Source organism: Capsicum annuum, chromosome 5 (assembly GCF_002878395.1).
Source record: "Capsicum annuum cultivar UCD-10X-F1 chromosome 5, UCD10Xv1.1, whole genome shotgun sequence".
Taxonomy (NCBI): domain Eukaryota; kingdom Viridiplantae; phylum Streptophyta; class Magnoliopsida; order Solanales; family Solanaceae; genus Capsicum; species Capsicum annuum.
The window spans coordinates 154,040,636-154,063,571 of NC_061115.1; the positions used below are offsets into that span (position 1 = coordinate 154,040,636).

The window sequence follows — 22,936 nt, forward strand, 5'->3', positions numbered from 1 at the left end:
TTATTATCTTTCAAGATTTCTTTGTTTCTTGATGATATAAAAAAAATTAAATAATAAATATTTGTATTATTCTTCATCTCTTTTTTTTTTTTATTTGTGTTGTAGGAATATGCAGTTTCTCAACAGTTTATAATCAGGTATCAAGATTTTTTCGTTTCTTGATGATATAAATTAAAATTAAAAAATAAATGTGTATTATTCTTCATCTTTCTCGATTTTTCTATTGATAATATGTGCCTTTTTTTTTCTATTTGTGTTGCAGAAATATGTAATTTCTTAAAAGGTTTATATCCAAATATTTTTTTCAATTATATTTTCTATAAATTTTGTATGTTACTTATGACTTTGTGATTTTCTCTATAATTAATAATTAAAGAATCCTAAAATATATAATAGTAGAAAATTAATAACTTTAGCTCAATAAAATAAAATTATTATTTTAATAATTTGTTTCTTCACGGAAAAAAAGTATTACTAATTCCATAATGCATATTGTAAAATAAATTATTGTAGAACACACAAATAAAAAAAAAAAAGTAACATAGAGAAAGTCTTAAATACAATGTTTATTTACCAAAATAAAAAGTAATATTTAGTTACTTCAAAATATTTAGTCACATCAATAGTTTAGAATTAAGTGTGTAGGTTTATTTGAAATAAATATGTTAAATAATTTATGAAAGAAAAATAAAAAATTTTATAGTTTGGTGATTTTCTTTGAAGAAAAAATTTTTGAATTTGAATTTTTATAAATTGAGAATCATAAATAAAAATAGGTTAAAGTGATTTTAATAAATTACTTCTTGACGAATAATGACTGACAAAAGATGTGGTGATGAGTTATTATATTTTCCTTTTACGTATAATTTTATCTTAAAAGTTTTATGTTATTCTTTTAAAAAGTTGTTTACATAATACTCTTAACATACACACATAATTTATTTTTTTATAAAAAAATATTATTGATTAACGCGAGACACACATGCAAAGCACGTATGTTTGACTAGTATATATATATATATACACACACAAATAACTGTCCTATACAATTAGACAGTATGTAAAGTATATGTTACAATACAATAGGTCTATGGGGTCAACTACTTGGATTGCTGTTTGTAGATTATGAGATCTGTTACGTAATAAAAGAAAATTTTGAATCAGATATGGTATACCATTACATAAAGTCTCTTCATTGGGAATTATAAAGTCACAGTCTCGAGCCTTGTTCTGCTTGAGAAAACTGCTGCCTCAATACCCTTCTCATGACTTTATTTGTTGCTGTTCTTGGAAGGGAAGGGAGAGGAACGATACTGGAAACCTGCACATTTTGTATTTAAATGAGACAATATCTCCTAACAAACTTAACAACCTTTCAGGTCTATGCTATACCTTGAACAATGGATTCAACTTCCTCTGCAAAGCCGTGTTGAAAGACATCATCAAATTGACCAAGTTCTGCTCCAAGTTATCTGAATCCTTGAAAACAACTGCAATTACCAACTTCTCAGGCCCACCTCCACCAGGTGGTACTCCAACCGCTGCTGTCTCTAGTATATTTTCATCGACTGCATTGCATATGCGCTCAATCTCAAGCGAGCTTACCTGACAAAATGGAATAGAGCAGACTCTTGGAAAGGAAATAATCCAGTATAGAGAAATGCTTGGCAACTCAAATGCCCGTTCATATGCATAGTTTCCTGGATCTTAATAATAAACAAATACTTAAGGATTCAATTGCAAGGCTAAATGCAGACCTTTATACCACCTAGGTTCATTGTATCATCTGCACGACCATGGGCATGGTAATATCCTTTAGAAGTACGTTCAAACACATCACCGTGCCTTCTTAAAACCTGTAATACAAATAATGCCAAACAAGATGTTAGTAAAACTGAAACATCTTAAGACCATGGGATAATAATTTGCATTACCTTTCCATTCAAAACAGGCATCCCTTTGAAGTAGATCTCATTGTGGTCCGCATTCAGCAGTGTACTTGAAGCTCCAAACATGAGAGGACCAATGGCCAATTCACCAATCCCAGGAACATCTGATGGCTACACAAAAAGAAAAATACTAGTGTTATGGTATCCCAACAAGTGCAGGGAATGAGCTGTTGCCTCCTACTCTCCTTATAAGATTATGGGCAATTCTCTTCTCATGAGCTAGCTTATGGCATTGATTTAGGCTCTAGTTTGATATTCTTAACAAGGTATCAAAGTCAGACCTATTCTATTCTTGGTTCACCCAATTTTAAGCCTTATATGTTCTTGTCCATGCACCAGATGTCCTGTCATAGGGTTAAGGGGACGGGGATAATAAGTTCCAACATTGGTTGAGGGAACTACATTGTCTCCTTATATTGTCTAGGGAAATCCTGATGGGGCCAAGCTTCATCAAGCCATTTACTAAGAGCCAAGCAAAGGGAGTTCAAGGACCTTAAAGGCTTGTTCATGAAGATGGAAGCTATGGCTGAAGAAGTTATGGAGAATTAAAGCTGAAGGAAATAATGTCTCACATGGGATCCCAGAAGCTTCTTGGAACTGCTGATGCTACATCTGAATTTTCTGGTGCAGAGTATCGTGTCCGCAAACACCATTCCCTATCAGGGAGTAGCCAGGCCTGACAAAATCCTGAGATCGCAGCAAGAAGTCTGCTTTACCAGAAAGTACTGACTTTGACCAGGTCCGTAATCGTGCCTTGGAGTCCGCTAGCGCTGAGGAAGTTGACCCAAGACTGGACCTCAATTACGCCCCAGCATACATGATCGCGAGAATAATCTCAACGTTTAGAACTTCCCTTTTTCAGTCTCATAATATTTCTAATCCGCAAGGTAGCTTCTTTTAAGCCATGGTATAAATATCCTACTTTTCCAATTTAGTAGAGTTAGATTATAAATGTATGAACCTGGTAGGCGTAGCTCTTGGATCAATTCCAACTTAGTGAGGATCTTGCAAGGGGATTTAACCATCTTCTTGATGGGTTCTATAGCTTAGTTGCTAGGGTTCTAGCATAGAAGGAAACTTTCTTGCGTTTCAATCTAGCTCTTGTCTACTTTATTAAATTTTCTGTGTCTAAATTCAATTTCTATCCTTTCAATTTCTTCATTTTTTTTTCTTTTTGATATTTTCGATTACATCAAATCCTCACTTTATGAGCTAACATCTAGGGTTGAGTTAAGGTCAATTTTTTTAACAATCAGCTTGTAATATCATAAGAACAACCAAAAAGGGTAGTGTATTTTAAGTTGTGGAAAAAAAAACATAATCTGAAGGATTTCTTTATGAGGAACCACGACAGAAGCAGTAATTTGTAGTAGCAAGAGAACTGATCACATTAAGAAGAACTTACTATGCAAGCATAAAATGCATCACACGATGCCAATTGTAGTTTGCTCTAATAAATACTATTGATGTTCCAGATATAAGGTTGTATAGTGCTTACTATAGGAAGCCCATCATCGCCAAGAATATGAAGACTACATCCCATGACTGCTGTGCTGAAAGCGGCTAAAGACTGGGGCTGCAACATTGACCCAGAGACGAAGGAGCCACCAATCTCTGTACCGCCGCAATACTCAATTATCGGTTTATATTCAGCTCTTCCCATCAGCCAGAGATATTCATCCACGTTAGATGCCTCACCAGTGGAGCCAAAGCAACTACCATCATGTATGAACTACATTAAACCCAAGAAAGAGAAAAGAAAATAGAACTGAGCAGAATTCATTTAATGTGCATATGTATAGGAAATATTTGTTTTCATGTAATATCAGTATTTTGAAATATGAACTTGTGAATCAACCATGCGCAAGATTGCCCGCAATTTCAGGCAGTTTGGAAGGAAATAACAGTAAGGAGATTAAAAAAGATAGAAGTAAAACAAGGACGAAGATGCAAATAAAGCGCCTGGTAAAGCAAAATCATAATGAGAGAGTTGCTTCGAAACTACCGGATTGTTGACCAATCATAGCCATCAATAGCACTTTTTGCTTTCCAAGTCCTCACTATACTTGGAATCACCCCAAGCATAGTTACTTTAGCATCCTGATTAGTTTGAAAGGGAGATTTTTCATGAGCATAGATAACAAAAGGTATTCAAAATTTAAACAACATAGGTTTGTGATGAAGCAACTAAAAGATTTTAAATTACCATATCTATCAGAGATTGTGATGCCTCGATTAGTTCGCTGCTATTGGGTCAGTGAGGATCCACAAGTTTAGCAATAAAACTGACATGCAGATGCAGTAAAGTGTTCTCTTTCTACGCATCATATTTTCCTATTCAACTAAATCTAGGAATTGATAAACTTAGCCACTTTAATTTCTTGATAGTCCACCCAAAGTACAGTCGCAAGGCTAATGCACATAGGAAGAGATAAAAATAGGTTCAAAAGACAAATAAATAGATACCTTTCCTTGCATAGAGTAATAAAATACACCAGTTTAGAAGAAAACAAAGCAACATGATATTAGGTGACACAATTATAGTAAATATATATAATTGTGATACAAAGTGATTTTCACCAAGTCGTTCAACACTAGCTAGGAAACCAAGAAAGTATAATAATGAAAGAAATTAACCTGTACAAACTTAGCAAAGCCAGAACCGAGGGGAGACCCATTATACAAGGCAATGATTGCCCCATTCAATAGTGAAGCATAAACGAGCCAAGGTCCCATCATCCACCCAAGATTAGTGGGCCAAGCAACAACGTCGCCTTTTTTAATATCCATATGGCACCACCCATCAGCAGCTGCCTTGAAAGGTGTGAGGAGTGTCCATGGAATTGCCTTTGGATCTCCTGGAACCTTAAGGATTTTAGTTGTGACCATTTATTAAATTGTTTCATTTGCATTACCAATTCAATGAATTCTTGATAATCAATTGGTAGACATACAGAGGATATTATAAACTGCCATTTCATTTTGACAGTTGACTACTAAATTACCCGTTCTTGTTTAGAAAAAGGATATCTATATGTGAATGTAACAACATTAATGATGTGAGTTCATCAACCCATAATTTATTATGAAAAAAAGGCTTCTAAACCCACACACCTCCCTCTCAACCTTCCCCCCCAAAAAGCAGGGAAAGTGTCGGAACCAAAAGAAAAACAAGACTGACAAGTTTTCACGTGGAAACCCAAGAATCAAATTAAACTGGGATCCAACATCATGTAAACCACCCCTGCAAGCACAAACCTAGACAAACACTAAGATCTCACTTCCAATTTGGCATAACCACCTGCATATCACTCTTGACCTAAATTAATCTAGATTTATGTATAGTACAAGCAGCTTTAGCGAAGTTTTCGCTTGCAGTTCTAGACTGGAGAAACATGTGAATGCTCTACAATCATGAGAGCTTTCTTGTTAGGTTATAGGCGGAAATTTCTAGATACAAGCTGTATATCAAGACTTGCTTAACACTATCCATTCCAAAGTACTATTCTCCCTCTTTACTATGTTGTTCACCTGAGAGGCCCCAACTTAATGATGTTACAGTTGTTACATGTGACCCTTAAGTGAACTCCCTTGTTTTCCTTCTTCAAAAGGATATTATTGTTGGAATCATTGTGAATATTCTAGAATATATGTAAATATAGTAGATAGCTTATTTTTTTTTTTTTAATTTACTCCTATTAATAATCAGGGGCAGACCCACCTATGTTCAAGTGGGTTAAACTTGGTCAAAAAATTACACATAAATAAGAACAAATCAGTTTTTAAGGCAGTGAAATATGATAACTGATAATTTGAATCCACTTGACACATCTGCGGTCTCTGCTGCTTAGCTGGTCTAGTGGGTTCAATTTTGCTTCTTGCTTGGATTGTGAGTTCGAATCGCCCTTTGTTGCTTCCCACTTTTTTTGGGGTTCTACTTGTACTGTTATTGCAAGTTGGCACATGTGCACTATAGACATTAAAATAGTGCTTTATGTTGCCCCCAGCGTTCTTCTTCTGTATTTTTTTAAAACCCCAACATTCCTCCTATTTTCTTTTCTTTTCCTTTTTTTCCTTGAACAATTTATTATTTTCATTTGTTCTAAAGTTTGTCATACTTGAAAAAATTAAACCTCTCCAAAGTGAATTTTGATTTCTCCTTCATCAAATGCTAAAACATGCAAGTATACTTGTATAAATTCCTTATAATTTGCAGTTTAATTTGTATTATGTTGAAAATTACTATTTGTTTATATTAAAATGCATGTCTAAATTAGTATATAACTCAATTTCTTTTAATTATGTGTACTAATTTAATTTACTTGTCTAACTCTTTTTTTTAATCTTTTATATGCAAATAACAACTCTTTAGGAGCACTTCTAAACACAAATGAAAATTCAGATTTTGTTGAATTTCATAGAGTAATGAAAATTTATATTGGTAAAAGTGATTTTTTTCGTTGAAATTTTTTAGATTTAAATAATTTAATTGTTAAAAAATACAAGTAAATAATTTGTTGTTCCTTTTTTTTTTTTTAATAAAAAAATGCTTCAAACTTTATTAAATTTATAAAGAGTTGACTTCATACTGTGATCGTAATAAGAATAAAAAGAAATCACCAGGTCCTGCTTGTCGTGCCGAATATTACTTCTATACTATTGATTATAGTTGTTTCTGGTTGAACCCACTTGTGCAAAATTTTGAGTCCGCCATTGATTATAATTAGTTATAAGTTTTGGTGTTTGTCTTTACTCATATTTGTAGTTGGTAGAGACGTCAACTTTAATGAATCTTCTACCTTGATCCTCGAAAAGTTTTTGTGGAGTTCTCAGGAAATTGGAACAACGAGCAGGTGGAGCTTACCTAGGAAAAGGATCAAGAGACCCAAGTTGAAGATGAGTCAAACAATGAAGATCTTGAAGAACTTCTTGTCGATGAACCATACACAATTGTGAAGGAAAGGGACAAGATGTAGATACAGAGATCGGAACACCTTATTGAGCAAGCAAATCTAATTGCATATGCATTCGTAGCGGTAGAAGAAGAGATGAAGATCTTAAGTCCTCGTAAGTTGGCAAAATTTTTGCAAGGATGTTGCACAATGCCGGTTAGCCATGATGGAAGAGATGGAATCCCTTCACAAGAATCAAACATGAGTGAAATGGGTCTATGGAAAGATAGAGAGAATTCCAAAAGTGGAAGATGCTAGGTTCAAAGAGAGATTGGTTGCAAAGGATTTCAGTCAAAAGGAGAGAACTGACTACAATAAGATTTTATTTCTAGTCATGAACCATTGCTCAATTTGCGTGCTGCTAGCATTGGTTGCGCAATTCAACTAGGATAATCAACAACTTGATTACAAAACTGCTTTCTTGCATGGTGATCTAGAATGGTGATCTAGAAGAGACAACCTATATGGATCAACCTGAAGGTTTTCTAGCGGAGTAAAAAGATCATAAGTAGTGATAAATCTTGTTAACAAAATGGGTCCAAGAAAGTACATCTATTCCTAATCTCCAATGGAAATCCAAAAAAAAAATCGATTCATTTATAATCCTCCACTAGTTGGATTAATGGATAATCTGATTGGAAATGATAACAAAATGAACAAGTTATGCGCCAATTGAAGAAATCTTTGTATAGTTTGAAGCAATCCCCTAGATAGTGGTACAAGGGGTTTGAGCATTCACGACTTACACATGATTTATCAAGGAGTGCATTTGATAGTTGTGTATCACAAGAAGATGTCTAGTAATACAATGATTTATTTAAGGTTGTATATTGATGATATGCTTATTGTTGCGAACAACATCACAGAGATAAATGTTTGGAAGAAACTATTGAGTAAGGAATTTGACATGAAGGGTTTGTGAGTTGAAAAGAAAATCCTTGGTATGGAGATTTCAAAAGCAGAATGTGTTGTACATCTTTCTCATAAGAGGTGCATCGAAAGGGTTCTTAAGAGAATCAATATGCATAAGTGCATTCCAGTTGGTACATCGTTAGCTCCTCAATTTAATCTTTCAGAGTTGCAAATGCCTCACTTCAAGGATGAGGTGGAGAATATGTCAAAGGTTCCTTATGCCAGCGCAGTTGGTAGCATTATGTATGTTACGGTGTCTACACATCCAAAAACTACTCAATCTGTAAGTATGGTAAACAGAAACATGTCCAACCAAGGAAAGAGGCATTGAGAAGCTGTCAAGTGGATATTGAAATATCTTAAGGGAGCTTCTGATATTGGTCTAAACTTTTAAAAAAGTGATGGAGGTGTTTCAGTTCTCGTTTATGTGGATTCTGACTATGCAGGAAATCTTGACAGAAAGAGGTCCATAACTGGATATATCTTTACTCTTTTTCTACAATTGTAGCAGAATACATGCATGGCAACAATGGAAGCAGTGACAGATTTCACTATCTGGTTGAAAAGGTTTGGTGGCAAAATTGAGTTTGGTTCAATAGGAACAACTCTGAGATGTGATAGTTAAGAGTGCTATTTATTTGATTAAAAATAAATGATTTCCTGAGTGCACTAAACAAATTGATCACTGATTCTATTTTATTCGAAATGTTGTTGAAGAGGGAACTATCAAGGTCGTGAAGGTTATCACAGACAATAACATGCTACATGTTGCCCAAGATAGTCCCACTCGTTAAGTTTGCACACTGCAAGGACTTAGCAGCAGAAGCATGCATCAACTAATGTGTGGAAGTGGTATGTTCAACAAGGGTTTGATCCTTCTTGTTTCTTACAACAGGGTTGCCTAGTAAGCTAGAAGTTTTGGTTGGACTTATTCATATGCATGCTCAAAACGCAAACCAAGGTTGAGATTGAAAGAGTAAGTTTTTTGTAGGGTCTAACTCATGTGGTAGTACATCCCATGTGCCAAATTATTTGGCTAGCGAATGAACTTGGGAAGTAAGCAAAACTTGTGGAGGACAAATTTTATGATTTATTTTTCTTCTTTTGAGCTTGGAGCCCAAGTTTGGTCATCTTTAAAAGGATTATCATTCTTCATTGTTTAATCATCCCAAACTCATAAATCCTTGTAAGAGTAGAGAGTTGAGAGACCAGTTCTTAGGTTTAACTGAAATGTCTCCCCTTACTTTATTAATACTATAAAGGCATTAATTCTCTAATGGATAGGATCACTTTGATTTGAACCACGTTAAATCTTATGCTCTTTCTTTAACATTTCCGCTAACAATATTTTCACTTAAACATTATTTTCTTGTTTCTATTCAACTAACCCGATCCTTACCACTTTGCCATCCAAAATCAGGTTCCACATTGTTTCATCAATTGGCCTTGTTCTTTCTTCAACCGCGTGTTTTTAGGAACGCATCTTTTGTCCATATCCTCATTCCAGAAAGATAACAATTGGATCCTCTGCTCATAAATGTGTCTTTCTCTATCATTCGAAGGTAGACAGGGAGTGTCAGAAGGGGAGTCTGGAGTAGCCGGTAAAGTTGTTGCAATGCGACCACGAGGTCATGGGTTCAAACATTGGAAACAAACTCTTGCAAAAATGTGGGGTAAGGTTGCGTACAATAAATTCATGCGGTTTGGCCCCTCTCTGAACCCAACGGATAGCAAGAGCTTTAGTGCAACGCGCTACCCTACACAAAGGATATTGATGCTACTCATCTGACCTCTTGTGATACCTTCTATGTGCAAATGTTACTTTCTTTACTGGTCAGCCCAAGTTTATATCCGCTTCTATTAAACATCTCGACATTTTTGAGGTTTTACCAGTTCCATTTATTTTTTGGTGTGTAGACTATGACAGTCACTTTCTGGCCTGAAGTAGTCTCCTCAAGCATGATTGGGAAAATTTAGCATGGTTGAATTTGGCATAGCTTGAAGTGAGGCTGATTATTTTGTGTTCTATCATCATCCTACTCCAAGTTTGTGCATATATTTGGTGGTTTACATTGATGACATAGTCACCACATGTAATGATTGTTAAGAGTTTCACATCGAAAAAAGGATGGGCAATTGATCTCCTTGTACGGACTCCCCTCATGAGCTAGCTTTTGGGTTGAGTTAGGCCCAGGGAGTCATATCTTTACATGGTATCAGAGCCAGACTCATCCCACTTTATGATTACCGATATTGGGCCTCTATATTATATTGTTCACGCTCCAGTTAACGAGGCCTAGGCATGCATGGGAGTGTTAAGAGCCCCACTTCGGAAAGCGGATAGCGGATGGGCAATTGATCTCCTGACTTGGGTAATCCTCTCCTCTTGAGCTAGCTTTTGGGTTAAATTAGGCCAAGATCCATTTCTTTACAATGATGAAGAGGGAATTACCAAGTTGGAGAAAACGATCAAAATGATCCTTAATGTACAGGTGTTGTTTTATTTTGGTCCTTAATGTACAACAAAAAAGTGTTTATGTCCTTTACCCCAAACCTAATAGATATATCAAAAGTAGTTGTTAAGGTTAATTGTTGGCCCCACGTAGCTACCAAATCCATCATCATTGTCTTTGTTAGCTCCAAAGAAAGAGCTCCACGAAATCTACACCATTTTCTCGATAAAATTTCTTTTGTTGTTATCATCAATAGTTTCTTAAAGCTTCATGATTCAAATAAACCCAAAATAATACCTCCACAAAATCTGTTATGAAAGCTTCCTTAATTGTTCAGAGTGATGGGAAAAATTGTGCATTTTAGTGAATCAAAATGACAGAATACCTTGTTATTACAAAAAGAATAATTCTCAAGTCTCAAAACCAAAATCAACAAAAACACCATAAAATCCCCAAACAGATGAGAAAGCAACAGCTTAACTTAGTGATTTTCTTCAAAGCTACAATATACATACACATGAATTACAATATGCATAACCAAGAATATAGACCTAGAGTTTAGAAATTGGGAGATAAAATAACATTTTAGGAAAGAGAAAATAGTGAATTTTGTTTGACAAAGCAGAGAAAATGGTTTAAGATTTCATGAAGCTCTTTGTTTGGAGCTAAAGAAGAAAACAATGTTGCATTTTGTTAGCTATGTGGGGTCCACAGTTAAGCTTTAACACATTTTTTGACAAATCTGTTGTTTAGGGTAAAGGACCAAAATGAACAGCTTTTGTTATACATTAAGAACCATTTAAATCAAGTGAAAATATCAAGGACCTATTGGAAACAGCATCGCTACTTCAGTGAGGTACTGGTATGATCTGCGTACACTTAACCCTCCTCAGACCCCACTATGTGGGAATACACTGGGTATGTTGTTCTTGTTGTTGGAAATATCAAGGACCAAAATAAAGCATCAGCTATACATTACGGATCATTTTGATCTTTTTCTCTACCAAGGTAAAACATCATCTTTTCAGCACTTGATCTTCGCTAATAGAGGTATCTAAAATAGGAAGTATCATTTCATAAAGGAAGTATTCACTTGATATTCTTGAGGAGACAAGAAGATAGATTATAAGCCTAATTATAATCCAATGGATCCAAATGCTAAACTCCTACCCGGTCACGAGAGCTTTTTAGTGATCTTGGAATATATAGGAGGTTGATAGGAAAATTGAGTTCTCATTGTGACTCGACGCGACATTACCTTCTCGGTTAGTGTTGTAAGTTCTTGGTTCTCCTTGTGACAGTCATTGGAAAGCGGTTATTCGCATTCTTCGATTCATGAAATTTGCTCTAAGGAGAGGACTACTTTTACATGCGAAGGAAATCCAAATAAGAGATAGGGTCACCTTATGACAAACAATCCACTTCTGGATATTGTGTTCTAGTTTGGAGAAATTTGGTGTCTCGGAAAAGTAAAATAAATGTTGTTGCTAGATTGAGTATAGAAGAAATTATTAGGCTATGATAGTGGGAACATGTGAATTGATATGGATCAAGAAACCACCGAAGGAGTTGAAATTCGGAGGATTAAAGAAATTGAACTTGTATGCAATAGTGAGGACACTTCTCATTGCATCGAATCCAGTGTTTTACAAAAAACAAACACATAGATTGATTGCCATTTTGTCAAAGAGAAGGTACTTTCAGGAGACATCGTCACAAAGTTTGTGTGGTCAAATGATCTGCTTACTGACATATTCACAAGTCCTTAAGCCGATCCCAAAACAAGTTACATATGTAGCAAGTTTGGTGCATAGATTTTGTATGCACCGACTTGAGAGGGAGTGTTGAATTCCTTGTGAATATTCTAGAATATATGTAAATAGAGTACGTAGATAAATTTACACAAATTGTAATTAGGTATTGATTTTCTTTCTTTCTTAGAACATGTAAACATAGTTATTTAAACCCCAATAGCTTGAGGGAATTCAAGCTGAGTTCTCTCTTATTTTCTCTTTGACTTCACAATTATCATCTCAACAAGTATGCCTCAATCTCATCGCTCATCTTCCTCATTATTGTACCACCTTAAACCAGTGGGCAAGAGCAAGTAACTTCCTAATGCTATGAGTTAAGTCACATAGTAATATCCCCAGCTTTATGATTTTGGAAGTGTCATTCAATTCAAAACAAAATTAAAATGCATATTGGCCATAAAGTTTTACTTTTACTACACCTGTTGTGCCAGATGAGAACAGAATGTTCGTAAATGCATCAATATTTTGTTCAACAGCAACAAACTCAAGTCCCCTGCATTTCAAACAACTAGCATTCAATGGGAAATACATGTAACATTTGTAAATGAAGATAAAGACAGAGATGACAAAGTAGACTTGTTTATTTATATTCTATCTAAGAAGGTGGAGTGGGGGGTAGGCTCAGATCCCACCCGTTGTTGGCAGCAAGTTAGGAAAGAATTCCAAAACAAGAAGAGAGACATTTGTCGATACCTCCATAATGACAAAGTAAGAGTGGACAAGCCCACCAGTTATGTTTTGAGGTTATGTAAGCCTACAATTTCTTAAACTAAGAGACTGTTTGGATTAGCTTATTTTAGGTGCTTTTAAGCCAAAATACTTTTAAGCACTTATATTTGGCTAAAACAAAAAAGTGCTTTTAAGCACTTGTTTTTAAAATCAAATAACAAAAATAAGAAAAAACTCATAAGTTAGGATTCCTAACTTATGGCTTATAAGTCATAAGTTATAAGCCCATCCAAACAGGCCCTAAGTCATGTGTGGAAGATTCTTCTCTCTAAGACAAGAAGACAATTACGAGGTTGCAAACGAAGATCAAACATGTATTGACGATTAGCATTCTTTAAGACATCTAAACAGCCGTATCTGGTCGTTCAAAATGATCAAGATAGGATTCTGAGGGGATCTACTTCCTTCCTCTTGTCAATGAGGCTGAACGTATTCTGATTGGCATTTTTGAGTAAGGTAACATTTTTTGCGTAACTATTTCCTGCATAAAACCTGCAGTCATTCATACTTACAACGGAATATAGGAAGATGTACTAAGCTATAACCTACTTACAGAGATCCTATAACATCAACAAATGATTGGCCCCTTTACTAAATTTTTGAATAACCTTTTGGGGATAAATAACACCATCATCTCCGCATCTTTTTATGTACTCTTGCACATAAACTGGCTCTTGTCCTTCCTGCATTCTAAATGATCTAGGCACAAAGGTGGTAACAATATCATGTGTTAATTTATCTTGTAAATTTCTGATTATTCTGTTTCCATTCCCTTTCTCCATTACTTCCCTTGAAATCAAAAGACCTAGTTTATGATGTAATGATTCATTTCTTTCTTTTTAGTGCATGAACCTGTACTCCTTCACTTCCTTTTTCCAGCACGTTCGATGAAGAGGGGATCCTTATCGCCACATTTTCAACAGTAAGGTCAGTCTGGTAGTTGTAGATCCTGAGATGGCGCTACTTGCTTCTTATCATGGGCATGATCAATTATTTTACCTCTTGTAGCTGTAGTTTCAACTTCAGTACTTGCATTGTGTTTATCTTCCTTCTGTGATACTTCCTTGCTAGCTTTCCCTTTGTGGTCGACAGTGATAATTTCATAGTTCTCAACAGTCCTCACTAGCTCTTGCAACTTCTAGTAGGTTCTTCAATTGTTGGCTACTTTTGGCTAGAACGTTGCCTTGTTTGTCTTTCAAGTGTCTTACTGTGGGATTTCTTTTCCTCCTTTTTTACCCCCAGTACTGTGATTTTGCCAACCATTGGTTCTTCCCGTTTGAGATTTTGATCATGAGCAAGTTTGCCACTGGTTTGCCTATGTGGTTTACTCTCGTAGCATATTTGTGATTGCATTGAAGGCGTGGGCGTGGGTGTTCTTGAAGCAATTCTATGCTGCTTATCCCTGCTAATTTCCCTCCTTCGAAAGTGTGGAGGACGCGGATTAGGGTAGAGGGTTAGTGGGTTCGTCCATAACAGTAGAGAAGAGTGCTTTGTCAATGTCTGGAGTTTCTTGTTCATGGTGTTTTGGTGATGTCTATGATTTCGAATAGATAGTTTATAGTATTATCTTGTGGCTGTGTTATTTCCGGTATTAGCTAGCAGTGTGTTATCCCATTTTGTTGTATGCTTTTATGGTTTTTGTTTGTTATACTGTTATCTGTCCTCTGTCCTAAGCCGGGGGTCTATCGAAAACAGCCTCTCTACTTCATCTAAGGTAGTGGTATGGACTGCGTACACATTACCCTCCCACACCCCACTATATGTGGAAATACACTGGGTATGTTGTTGTTGTTGTTGTTGTTGAAAGTGTTAACAACATGGTTCTAACAGTCTCCAACGTCTAAGCTGCTTACTTCATTGCCACAAGACGAAACGGGGTTTCATTTGATTCAATAGAATTAATTTGCAAGGTTTCAGCTGTTTCAACAGTTTGCAGCTCATTCTCCTTTTGTCCTCTTTCTTCCATAACTTCATCTGCTATTCTGCTTTACATTGTTCCACATCATGTCTTTGATTTCTGCATACCTTGCAAAACATGGAAAACGGACTCGTATTGCAGATTTTGTCAGCCTTCAAATGTTGTGTCTCAACACCTACAGAAACTCTTTTCATCAAGTTCACCTCAACCCAGATGCACATGTCTGACATGCTCTTCTCTGTGGCAACTTCCACTGGTAACAGATTCCAATGTGACCTTGAATTTGCTTCAAGAAATAATGACTGATCAGATGCAAGGTATACTTGGCAATAGTACTCAAAATGATGCAAGGGAGGTCTCCTCCTTCGGCCGAAGGCCTGGAGACCAGTTGAATACCTTATGCCGAAGTCCATAATGCTCAATCGTCTCTTGCAATAAACATTTATGGTTTGATTCGCAGCTGAAGTCCAGGAAAAATGTCTTGCATAATATATGCCTATGAACTTGGCCTTCAAAGTGGAGTTTTGACAATGAAAAATACCACAAAAACCTTGATTATTGGTTTTCTTTGGGAGAACTTTCCAATAGGAGTCCGTGTACACTCAACAGTTGTCCATAGTAGTCCTTAGCTCAGAATATCGCCAGAGGACTACACATGCTAAAAAGTGGTTTTAACGACACAGAAGTTGAGCTAGGCTCGTTTTGGCATCTAGTACAGCTGCAAAGAAGGGTTTCACTGGCAGCTAAAAGGTAGAAATCTGCACCTGGGCTGGTTGGCATGGCAACTGGTATGGTCCTCCATCTCTGGCAGCAGACCCACGGGTGATGCTATTGGTGGAAAGGTGAGGATGCTTGCTAGAGAGATAAAGTAGAGGGAGGAATGAGCTAGTTTGACAAGAGTGTAGTTGAAGTCTGAAGAGGTAGTAGTGACACCACCTACTTGCAGAGAAGCATTTCTGACCTAATCTGCTCCAATTCACTTCTCAAAAACAAACTCCAATGATGCAAAGGATTTGTTTTAGATCAAATTTACTACTTTAAATTCAAATTGAGCTTCAAATATTGTAGATCTAAATCACATAAGGCTCATGCATCCAAACCATCAGTACCTTAGATTCTAAGGCAAGTTCTATAGGAGGGTTATAAGCTTGGCAAAGCAACATGGGGGTGACTGTTAGGCCTCTAAGGTCCAATATCCACAAGATGGTGTCATAGAAATGTATATGTTTAGATGGATATGCAGTCATACAAGATTAGATAAGATTATAATCAAACATGAACAAAGGCGTAAGCAAAACACATATGTGGATTAAATGAGGGAAGATCGCTTTTGCCAGCCAATAGTAGGTAATACTCTTACAAGAACGATAAAATGGTTTAATCATGTCCTACATCGGCCTCTTGATGCACTCATGCACTTGCCTATAGGTGTGAAACCGTGGTGATTGAAGGACTTAAAAGGGATGAGGTTGACCTATAATGACATGGAAGGAAATCTCGAAAGATTTACAATTCCTTGGAATTCTTGTGGATAGCGAAAAAATAGACACAATAGAATGATAAGATCCATATTGGCAATACCAATTAGTTGTGATTACGGCTTAGCATGCTTGTATGCTTACTTTAGGTCACATGTTACTAAGAGTCTTTTAGAGTGTGTATAGGAAAATATTTCAAAATGTTTACATGGAAAATAAGTAGGTTTCTTACTTATTTTCTTGTGTTTGGTGTGTATGTAGAAATTATTATCCCGAAAGCATTTGTATGTAATTCGGGCAAATATTATGGGAGGTGGGGGTAATAGTAGGAGGTAGGGATGGTGGGGATGGGGTGTGTTGGAGGCTAAGTTGCATGGACTCATCACTTTCAATGTCGCACCCGTGTCGGATTTTCCAAAAATATACTACTTTTGTAGAATTCAACATGCACCCGTTGACATGTTTGAAGAGTCCGGGCATCATAGATTGGAGGTGAGGAGGAGAAAATAAATGTGGAATGCCACTTGTAGAAATTGTTTTCCCTACTTCTACTAGGGAAGTCATTTTCTTCATTTTTAAAGAACTTGATTTCCAAGAGAAAATATTTTCCAAAAATTTAACCAACAAAACATAGGAAAATTGGAAAACATTTCCCCATACCCAACACACCCTTAATCTTGTGGAAAAATTGTATACCAACAGAAAATATAGACAACTCCTAGTGTTTGTAGGCATTTGGACATAGATGTTATTTGCAAATAATGAAATTTGTTCTACAATTTTGTCCATTATTTAAACTTCAATTCAAATAGACAATATGAAGTCAAGTGAAATAATGGTTCACTCAAAAACTTCAACTTATTCTTACTAATACAATTCATGTTCAAACACAATTGCAATTTCATATGCTTATTTAACTTCAACTTCAACTTTAAATACTTGGCCTTTTTAACTTCACCCAAATGTTGTCCAAATAGCCCTTAGAGAACCTAATGAATGAATATTGGATTGAGTGGGGCCTAGATGGAATGACATGGATAATGAACATTCCTATATCTAACCACAACTTGTTTGGGACTGAGGCGCAATTATTGTTGTTGTATTGAACATACAAATCAATGCAAGTTCTGGTATGTGCTCAAAAAGTCAAAAAGAATGATACATTATTTCTGGCTCAAAGTAAAGCAAGTATATTTTGTGACAACTTCAAATGACTTACGTTCTACAAGTATATTTTCTTCATACCTACATCAAATGTAATTTGCATCCACACACAGGGCAAAAAGCTTTCAAAGTACCGGCATATTAGATAGCAAATGTAGTGAACATGCTACTTCTAGTATAAGTCTGTATTCCTAGTTCTTACATGCTTCATAATGTTTAGACGAAGAAGTTGATGCAACATTCCAAACTCTGACCCAATTCGTCAATAACAATTAAGTATGACAAAGAAATAATGAACAAACACTTTATTGTCCTTTTCCTAGATTAAACTTGTATAAAAATAAGAAAGAAAGAAATTACAAGAATCTCTGTCAAAGGAATTCTTACTTGGAATCTTTCAGTCTTTCTAAAAAATCAGGCCAAGAGATGTCTCCATCACGTAATTCTATGCTCAAGCTGGAGGCTCTATTGGGAATCACAATTGCCATCGGTGAATGAGCATCAACAACTCGACTGCAGCTTCAACGGGTTAATCAAGAATGAAAAGAAATGATGAAAATGCAGAATTTACTATTGGCCCTAGCAGTTAGGCTCCCATGAACCTCGATACAGTTCAGAATGGCTGAAGTAGGAAGAAGGAAATGATGAAAATGCAGAATTTACTATTGGCCCTAGCAGTTAGGCTCCCATGAACCTCGATACAGTTCAGAATGGCAGAAGTAGAAAGAGAAGAGAGATATGACCTGTACAAGGGTATCTTTTTTTCTCCACGGGAAATAAAATCCTAGAAACATCATAGAAAGAAAACAAAATTAAACAAGAAATGCACCAATAAATAGTAATAATAAACAAATGGGAAGAAGAATGAGTACAACTGCATATGCCAAAAGGAGTAATAAGAATCAGAGAAAATGAACTGAACTAAAATTCACCATTTATCAGAATTTTGTCTCAGGACTAAAATCTAAAATAAGTATAATCTGACCACACAGGAGTCCATAAGAAGTAACGATCAAATAAGAGAGCCACAAAATAATGTTTCCGTACTGAAAACTTTCATAGAATGTTAATCCAACTAGATTCTGGGAAGCCTATCCTCAAACTACTGGATCTGTCCGAAAATTCTCCAAATGCCCATAATAGACACAAAAGACACAACGTTCATCAGTATGAAGAGCTTACTTCTCGATGATCAAACTGCTTTATTTTGTTTTGAAGTATTAAAATTGAAGCCATAACTAATTAGCTGGAAGCTAATATTTGAAACTTTCTTACATTTCTTTATATTTCAAACTCATAGGTCTTCTCCAAAAGTATAAATTTTTACCAGCTTTGAGTCTAAAAATGAAATTCTTTCATCATTTTAACGCGTGAACCTGACTTTACGTGCTTAACAAACTAAATTCTCCAAAAACGTTAAAAAAGAATGAAACATCATGAAGTGATTAGGTGACTGCTGCATAAATCTTCTTAATCTCTCATACATAATTGAACTATATCCAATACTTCCATATCTAAATATTTTAAGAAGATATCAGGCCATGATTTTACAACCGTTCTCCTGTCCCAATAATTTGGTCTCACGTATAATCCTCATATATTGCTTAATTTGATCTAAATAGAAATTCAATATTTTTTAGAATTCATTTATATCCACTACTTTAATGCATACTAATTATTATAGTGGCCTCTGTAACCAATATTTCCTCAATTCTTTGTAAGTTGGATTATTATTGGATAAATTGTTAATGACGAATTATAGAACCATCTAATACTATCAGGGGGTGTGAGAGGTATAAGAGGTATAAGGGATAAATAGTCCTGGGATAAAATGAAGGACTATTTTATCCCATGTTTAGTGTGAGGTATTAGTTAGTACCGGGATTATTTATCCCACCATTTACCCCATAATTTGGGATAAATGATCCCACATACATGGTGGGATAATTAATCCCAGAATTAATTATCCCGAGATAACTCTTTCCCAACCAAACGACCCCTCAGAACTTTGAATTTTAGTACTATGTTATCTGGTGCATCAAAATCAATGCACCAGTGTGGGTCCTGCCTTTACAATAGTGCGTTTTAAATGTAGAATTGCAAGCATAGAAAGCATCTAGAAACTTGCATTGGTCCAATGCAATTCTAATGACCTTAAAAGAGAACACATATACGATACAATACCTACATAAGGAATGCTATCCTCATTAGATAAATAGAGCACCTGAGTAAAAATTGCTTTTGCTTTTGATATGATGAGCCTTGTTGAAATTTCACTTGGGGCAAAACTATCAGCAATAGACACAGCTACATAACCAGCAAGAACTATAGCCAAGTAGATCACCACAGAATTAACATCCATCGGCATATCTATAGCTATGGAAGATCCTTTCTCCAAACCCAGGGTTTCAAGAGCATATGCAACTGTCCTGTAAGAACGGTTATGAGTGTGAGAAAGTTGGTGGTTCAAAGATTTCAAAAATTTGGCGTAAAGCACGAAGAAGAAAGTACCCCATACATGAAACCACTGGGAATAGGACAATACTAAAAGATATGAAGCAGGATAGATGGATTCATTTAGAGAATTGGTGATTCACTGCTACATCATCCTCCCTGGCCTCTCTTGACCTTGTTAATATTTAGAAAATTGAACAAACAAGACCTTGATGAACTTTAAATTAAATCTTATTGCTAGGTCAGGGGCGCAGGAGACACCAGACAAGCACGGTGATATCACAAGAACAATAGTTTTCTTACGGGTGAGGACTGGGTTTCAACATCCGAAGGACGGCTTGCCCCAAACCAGACTTCAACAACTCGAAGGATGGCTTGCCAAGTAAGTCGAACAGTAGATCAGATCATAGACACAAAGGATTTTCCCTACAAAATGGGCTGGCTTTCCCTAGCCAACCTACTCCACTCGGGAAAACTTACACTTCTGACAGGTTAGCATGTAATAAACTCAGAAAACTATTGCAATTGTAACAAGCTAACTTACCTAGTATTTCCTTAACCTATTACTCCACGAAGGACCGGCCTTCCATGCCTTTCGAAGAGAAGAACAAGAGAAATTTAGAAAGCAATAAATTGGTGGCTCTGGTGTTTTCATGTAGTTGTCCGGTTTCTAGATCTACAACTTTTATTAAGAGAAGATGTTAGCATTTCACAGTATCATATCAAAGCTGATCTAGCTAACTGTTGTACATCTAACTACATCAGTTCATTGAAAGAATAATTTACAACACCAATGAATCTTACCAAACTGATTCACGTAACTCCTGCAAGGTCATCTTTTGCACAGGTGCTTCATCATTTCCTTCACTTCGCCATACTATGGCTACATCACTTAGAGTCCTCTTTCTTTTACTGAGGCAATTCTTCGCTGGATTCACCCTGGCCCCAGGAAGCCACTGACCACCTGGATGAGATGGAGTCTCACGTAAAATACATTCAGGGGGAACTGAAAATGAAATATTCATTTCCTCCAATATGGTTTTCCAAAATACCTAGAAAGAGAGAGAGCAGGAAATGAGAGAGTCAACAAACACATGATTCCTTATTAGCACCAAAATCACAACAGAAGTCCAATAATCAGGAATTCATCTTCAGAGTACACTCAACCTACCTCTTGGTCGGAGACTGAAAATCTCTGAAAATCAGCGAAGCTAGAGATTGGGTCTTCATATTTTGATCCCAAGAACTCCTTTCCATGCCTCTCCAGAAGCTGGCCAATATTCGTCAACTGTGCATTTTTTCTGTTCCAGAAAAAAAAATTGGCATTAAAAATAAATTCAAACAAATTTAAGTTCCGGAAATTCTATAACACACGCAATGTCTTATTTTTTCCATATGCAAAATCTAGTGCAGTCGGAAAAGAATCACCATTCACACTTATCAACCAAAAGAAAAAGGAACAAAGCAAAGGGGAGATGATCAGTCAAGTATACGAGAAATATAGAAAATTGGCATGATATTTTGATATCCAATACACCTTTTGACAAGAAAACCCACAAAACCATGTCGCATGATGGTACGTACACTCATCTATTAATGCCAGCTTATCACTATTTATCAGTCTTTGTATCACCCAGTTAATTCTTGAACATAACTCCATGCTTGAAATTAAGTTACAAAGACTTTTCACATATACATTAACAAACTTAGTCTCTGTGAGCTTCACAGGCATAGCCAGTCACAATTCCAGATAAAGCACAGCGGTGATGAAGTTGATATCATCGTAAAAATAGTCGAATTGCCAACCCAACTTATTCAGAATTGAAGCCTCTATGCAAAAGAGCTTATAAAACTTAAGACGAGGTGAATGAATAAAATGAATCATAAAAAGAATGATAATTAAAGCAAAGGAAAGAGAAGAGGGTCTAACGGGTCGGGTAACCAGGCAGGCGGGTTAGGGCCAAAATCCTTGTAGCAGCCATAGTACATCATCTGGTGGAACGAGAAAGGAAGGTTTGGAGTGAGTATTTGTTTGGAGATATGGTGCCATGTTTGGGGAGTGGCAGACCCGTAATTACCAACTATTTGGGTTAATTTCTCGTGAAGTTCAGAGGGTATTCCCTGAGCTTCGAAGTCGGCGACGGTGACGGAATCTAAGCTCTTGTAATTCTGATGATGACCCATATCCTCCACACACCCCACACCCACACCCACTTGTGAAGTAGTAATAAAGAGTGTGATTACACACAAATTAGAGCAAATGGGTGAAGCAATCAATCAAACACCTTCAAGTTGTTGGATATTATTAATTAATTACTTAGATGAAGAGAAACAAACATGAATTTGAATGATTAGAAACGTGTTCCGTGGCTGCCAAATCTACCAATTTTTTAATCTTTCTTGTTAGAGGGAGATTGGTCTATCTTAAGACACTATTTGATGGTACATAAAGATCGAGGGAACTTACGCCACGTAACTATACAAAATTAAAAAACTTTTAGCACCATATTCTTATTCTTAAAATAAATCTTCATTTAATTTATTTGATCTATTTGAGTCGGCGACTGAAAGGTTCCCTCAACTTAAAAAAATAATTAATTTATGGTCTCAAATTAAAAAGTAACAAAAGTAGATTTGATGCACTTTGTTTTGTGCACTTTGATTTCTTTTCAAAAACGTTTGAGATTGACGAGGTTAAAAGTGGATATTGCACAGGAAAAAAAAGGCAAAACTCTAGGATTTTAAATTTGTTTCAAAAATTCACTTAAATTCCTAAACTAAGGTTTATACCTATCAAATCCCTAAATTTTAAATTTTGTTTCAATTGGGCGTTTTTTACCTAATCAACAACAGACACAAAGTGTGTGTAATACACTCGCCTGACGTGGCAAAATTAGTCAATTAAAAAAAATACGCGGCAAAAAAATAATACGTGAAATTACTGATTTTTTATATTTTTCTATTTAATTATCTATTTAATAATAATTTTAATTAAAAAAAACACCCCCAATTCCGCCCGTCGTCATCTTCACACCACCCCTCCCCCGTTTCACAGCTCTCTCACACACAAACACACGCATTCACTCACACGCACACAGTTTACACACATACAC

The 22,936-nt window shown here is 35.9% G+C and overlaps 1 protein-coding gene across 5 annotated transcripts; it reads right to left on the reverse strand.

Moving 5' to 3' along the window:
• Positions 1–1,019: 1,019 nt before the first annotated feature.
• Positions 1,020–22,277, reverse strand: LOC107878628 (probable acyl-activating enzyme 17, peroxisomal). Of its 5 annotated transcripts, none has more exons than XM_047413210.1 (14): positions 21,754–22,277; positions 20,995–21,124; positions 20,628–20,875; positions 19,594–19,798; positions 18,113–18,153; positions 17,757–17,882; positions 12,489–12,588; positions 4,587–4,814; positions 3,955–4,049; positions 3,448–3,664; positions 1,935–2,060; positions 1,758–1,856; positions 1,393–1,605; positions 1,020–1,321 (listed from the first exon to the last, which is right to left on the reverse strand). In XM_047413210.1, exons 1-14 carry the CDS (start codon positions 22,005–22,007, stop codon positions 1,211–1,213), a joined length of 2,193 nt encoding a protein of 730 aa, XP_047269166.1. In that variant the 5' UTR covers positions 22,008–22,277; the 3' UTR covers positions 1,020–1,210. The 5 variants fall into 5 exon arrangements, with proteins under 5 accessions (XP_047269166.1, XP_047269167.1, XP_047269168.1 ...); XM_047413211.1 differs by having other exon boundaries at positions 12,489–12,573; positions 21,754–22,276; XM_047413212.1 differs by having other exon boundaries at positions 4,587–4,807; positions 12,500–12,588; positions 21,754–22,276.
• Between the last annotated feature and the right edge of the window lie 659 nt (positions 22,278–22,936).

Excerpts from the sequence above, each read along its gene's own strand:
- LOC107878628 (XM_047413210.1), bottom strand. The coding sequence starts at position 22,007 with ATGGGTCATCATCAGAATTACAAGAGCTTAGATTCCGTCACCGTCGCC. Across the intron at positions 4,050-4,586 it reads GCTTTGCTAAGTTTGTACAG|GATGCTAAAGTAACTATGCT; the intron begins GTTAATTTCTTT and ends CAAACTAATCAG. Across the intron at positions 1,857-1,934 it reads TGCCTGTTTTGAATGGAAAG|GTTTTAAGAAGGCACGGTGA; the intron begins GTAATGCAAATT and ends TTTGTATTACAG.